At 25.4% G+C, this 2,945-nt stretch overlaps 1 protein-coding gene across 1 annotated transcript; it reads right to left on the bottom strand.

The window, feature by feature from the left end:
• Positions 1 to 1,753: 1,753 nt before the first annotated feature.
• LOC145836394 (smad nuclear-interacting protein 1-like) lies at positions 1,754 to 2,251 on the bottom strand. The gene has a single exon (XM_082944197.1). It carries the CDS (start codon positions 2,249 to 2,251, stop codon positions 1,754 to 1,756), a length of 498 nt encoding a protein of 165 aa, XP_082800323.1.
• Between the last annotated feature and the right edge of the window lie 694 nt (positions 2,252 to 2,945).

The following is a 2,945-nucleotide window of genomic DNA, read 5'->3' as shown; positions in this document are numbered from 1 at the left end:
TCAATAAAGTAAACCAGGACTATAATAAAGTTTTATCCCATACAATATTTCCTTTTTAAAATTTTGCAAATTTGAGATTTTTATTTAATTTTTACTTGAAAATAAGATTACTGCTTAAATAATTTAGTACTAAATTTTCCATAAAATTTTAGTTTTGCAAATTTCAGATTATTATGTACACAGTGTAAACTATATGTTTAAAATATAATACACAATTTTTCATACTTTACTTTTGTTGATTAAGTAACATCTGGTTATTAAACTGAGCTAAGTTTAAATTATTTAACTAACTTTTAATAAACCAAGTTAGTTTAAATTAAAAAAAAACAAGGCTAATTTTGATATTTTTCCTACCTTTCTGGCTAGTTCTTTTTAACTTTAAATGTCTGTTAATATTAGATATAAAGTTATTTATATTAACTCATAATATGTTATATATTTTGGTCTTGTTAAGTTTATAAGCTTGATTAATGTTAATTTTATCAGCTTTTGGCTCACATCTTTTTTTTTCAATTTTACTTAAACCTAAGCTCACTTTCTTGTTTTAAAACAGTGGCAAACCTTAAAATACAGTATTTTTTTTAAATCTATCTTGATCAACTAAAAAAAAAAACATGTCATAGCAAAAAAGCTAATCAGTAACAGACAATGTTTATATTTTAACAGGTTTACAAAAACAGAATAAATTTTTAGAGCAAACAATAATTTGTTTAGTTCACATAGAAAAACCTACTTTATTTAATATTAATTAAATAAGCAAAAGACTATTTAGTATTAATTTAATTGTAGATCTTAGTTCAAGTTGTAAAAAGTAGTATGCAGGGTTGCCAAAAAATCCTAAGTCCTAGAAAAACCTAAAATTTCACACTTAAGGCAAAAAATTTGAAAAACCGGAATTTAGAAATTAAAAAAATCTTGAGACCTAGTTTTTCTAAGAAAAATCGATAGAAATAGGAAAAAAAAATTCAAAATAATACTGATTTCTGATAAAATTTAAATAAATATTAGTATTAGATATAAAAGAATTAGATACTTTAAATTTTTTCAGATATTTTTATCTTATTTCAAAAGAGAGTTAAGTAAAAACTGAATGAAAATTAGTCTAGCTGTTTTTTTTCTAAAAGTATTTTATTCTTAAACACTTTTAAATGTTTCTAAAAAATTCTTTTTTTTAGTAACACACAATTGAAATTTTATTTTGTCTTAATTTTAGGTTATTGGATTCATGTTATGTCAAAAACTACAGAAATTTAAGTAAAAAACATTTTGTTGATTGTACAAAGTTTTAAGATTCCCAATTTTTGTTCTTTTTTAATGCTGTTATTACTTTAATATATAATTTACTGTATAACTTTTAAAAACATTATCTTCTTTTAGCTGCTCTTCTGATTAGAATAGCTTAGAATATACATTTTTGATATATATTTTGTTTTTACTAAACATATACATTATTAATAAGAAAAAATTATGGTAATTTATGAGAAGTATAATAAAAATTTTAAAGAAATGCCATTATCTTAAATTAAGTAGATTTTAGTGCAATAAATATAACATATATTTTGTAACTTAAAATAAATAAAGTTAATTTACATAAAAGACAAGAATTTGTTGTAAATTTACACTTTTATTAAAATAACTATTAAACAAATATTGTCTCAATAGGAAATAGGAATTTGAACAATATACAAATACTCTAATTAATGCAATATCTTTAACAAGAACAGTTTAATTTATTCATTTCATCATTAAAACTTTAGTCACCATTTCTAAAAATATATTCCCTTTGTGATAGACCGAACTGTATGCTATCTTTCTCTTTTAATTCGTAGTATCTTTTCGGTTTAATTTTGTCCCCATTCAGAAAAGTTCCATTTGTGCTGTTGAGGTCGAATATATAAGGCAGTACGACCTTTTTCTCAACACCGCGTATCTTTCTATTCACTGCTCTGTATTGGAATACGCAGTGTTGCTTGCTTATTGATGGGTGATGAATTGGAATATCGCAGATTCTTGAATTGCTTCCCATCAAAAACGCGCTTTGTCGGTGCATGTGAAGAGGTTTAAAATATTCATCATTTCTGAAAACGTACAACCTCCATTTTGTCTTTGACATTGAGGCCTCCGGAGGCTCGTTGTAATTTATAACGACGCCCTTGTAAGTATTGGTGTCAGCTGCCAGGTTTCCACTTAACCCTAGGTTTGGCTTTTCTCTCTTAACAGGTCTCTTGATGTCTGAGCGAGGATTCTTCATTACTGTTGATGATGACAGTTTTAATCCTGCTTTTTTTTTGAAGTCGCTTGCGAGGACTTCTTTTTCCGGTCGTCTTTACTGTTGTTTGTCTTGCGCGTGTCATTGTGAAATGATTAATTTTACATGAATATCAAGTTTATGAACGGAAAATGTTAAAAGTTACGGACTTTGGCAAAGTTGACCACTAGTGGCGCAAAAGATAAATTTATTTTATTTTCAGGAACCATAACTCTTCTTAAGTTTAACAGTTTAAAAGTTTCGTAGTATTGATGTCATATTGGAATTTGCTTTATTGGAAATTTATTAGAAAGTAGCCATATATTTTTGTAATAAAGACCTTAAATTAAAATTCTAAATCATGAATAATGTACATTTGTTTTAATTTTAACTATTATAATTGGCTAAATATGTTATTTCTATATGAATGTAGCAATTGTGTTTTGAAGCCAAAACAGAATGAAGTAAAAAAAAATTAAAGAATTATGAGCATGTAATAAGTGTTAGATTATTTAAAGTAAAACTGTCATGCTCGAGTAGATATGTGGCGACTATCTCATATGAATTTGGAAAATATGTTTTGGAAAAACCGTTTTATGTTACATAGTGTTTTTTTACTATCGAAAAACTTTTTTTTTCAATTTTTTAACACCTACTATATTTAACACGTCAAATCATTTTCGTCTTTAACAATCTT

The sequence above is a fragment of the Thalia democratica genome, chromosome 5, assembly GCF_965202585.1.
Source record: "Thalia democratica chromosome 5, ktThaDemo2.hap1.1, whole genome shotgun sequence".
NCBI classification, from domain to species: Eukaryota; Metazoa; Chordata; class Thaliacea; order Salpida; family Salpidae; genus Thalia; species Thalia democratica.
The sequence above is the reverse complement of the archived record's forward strand: the minus strand, read 5'-3'. Positions and strand labels throughout refer to the sequence as shown.

What these genes read in the sequence shown, in the direction of transcription:
- LOC145836394 (XM_082944197.1), bottom strand. Translation starts at nt 2,251, where the DNA reads ATGAAGAATCCTCGCTCAGACATCAAGAGACCTGTTAAGAGAGAAAAG.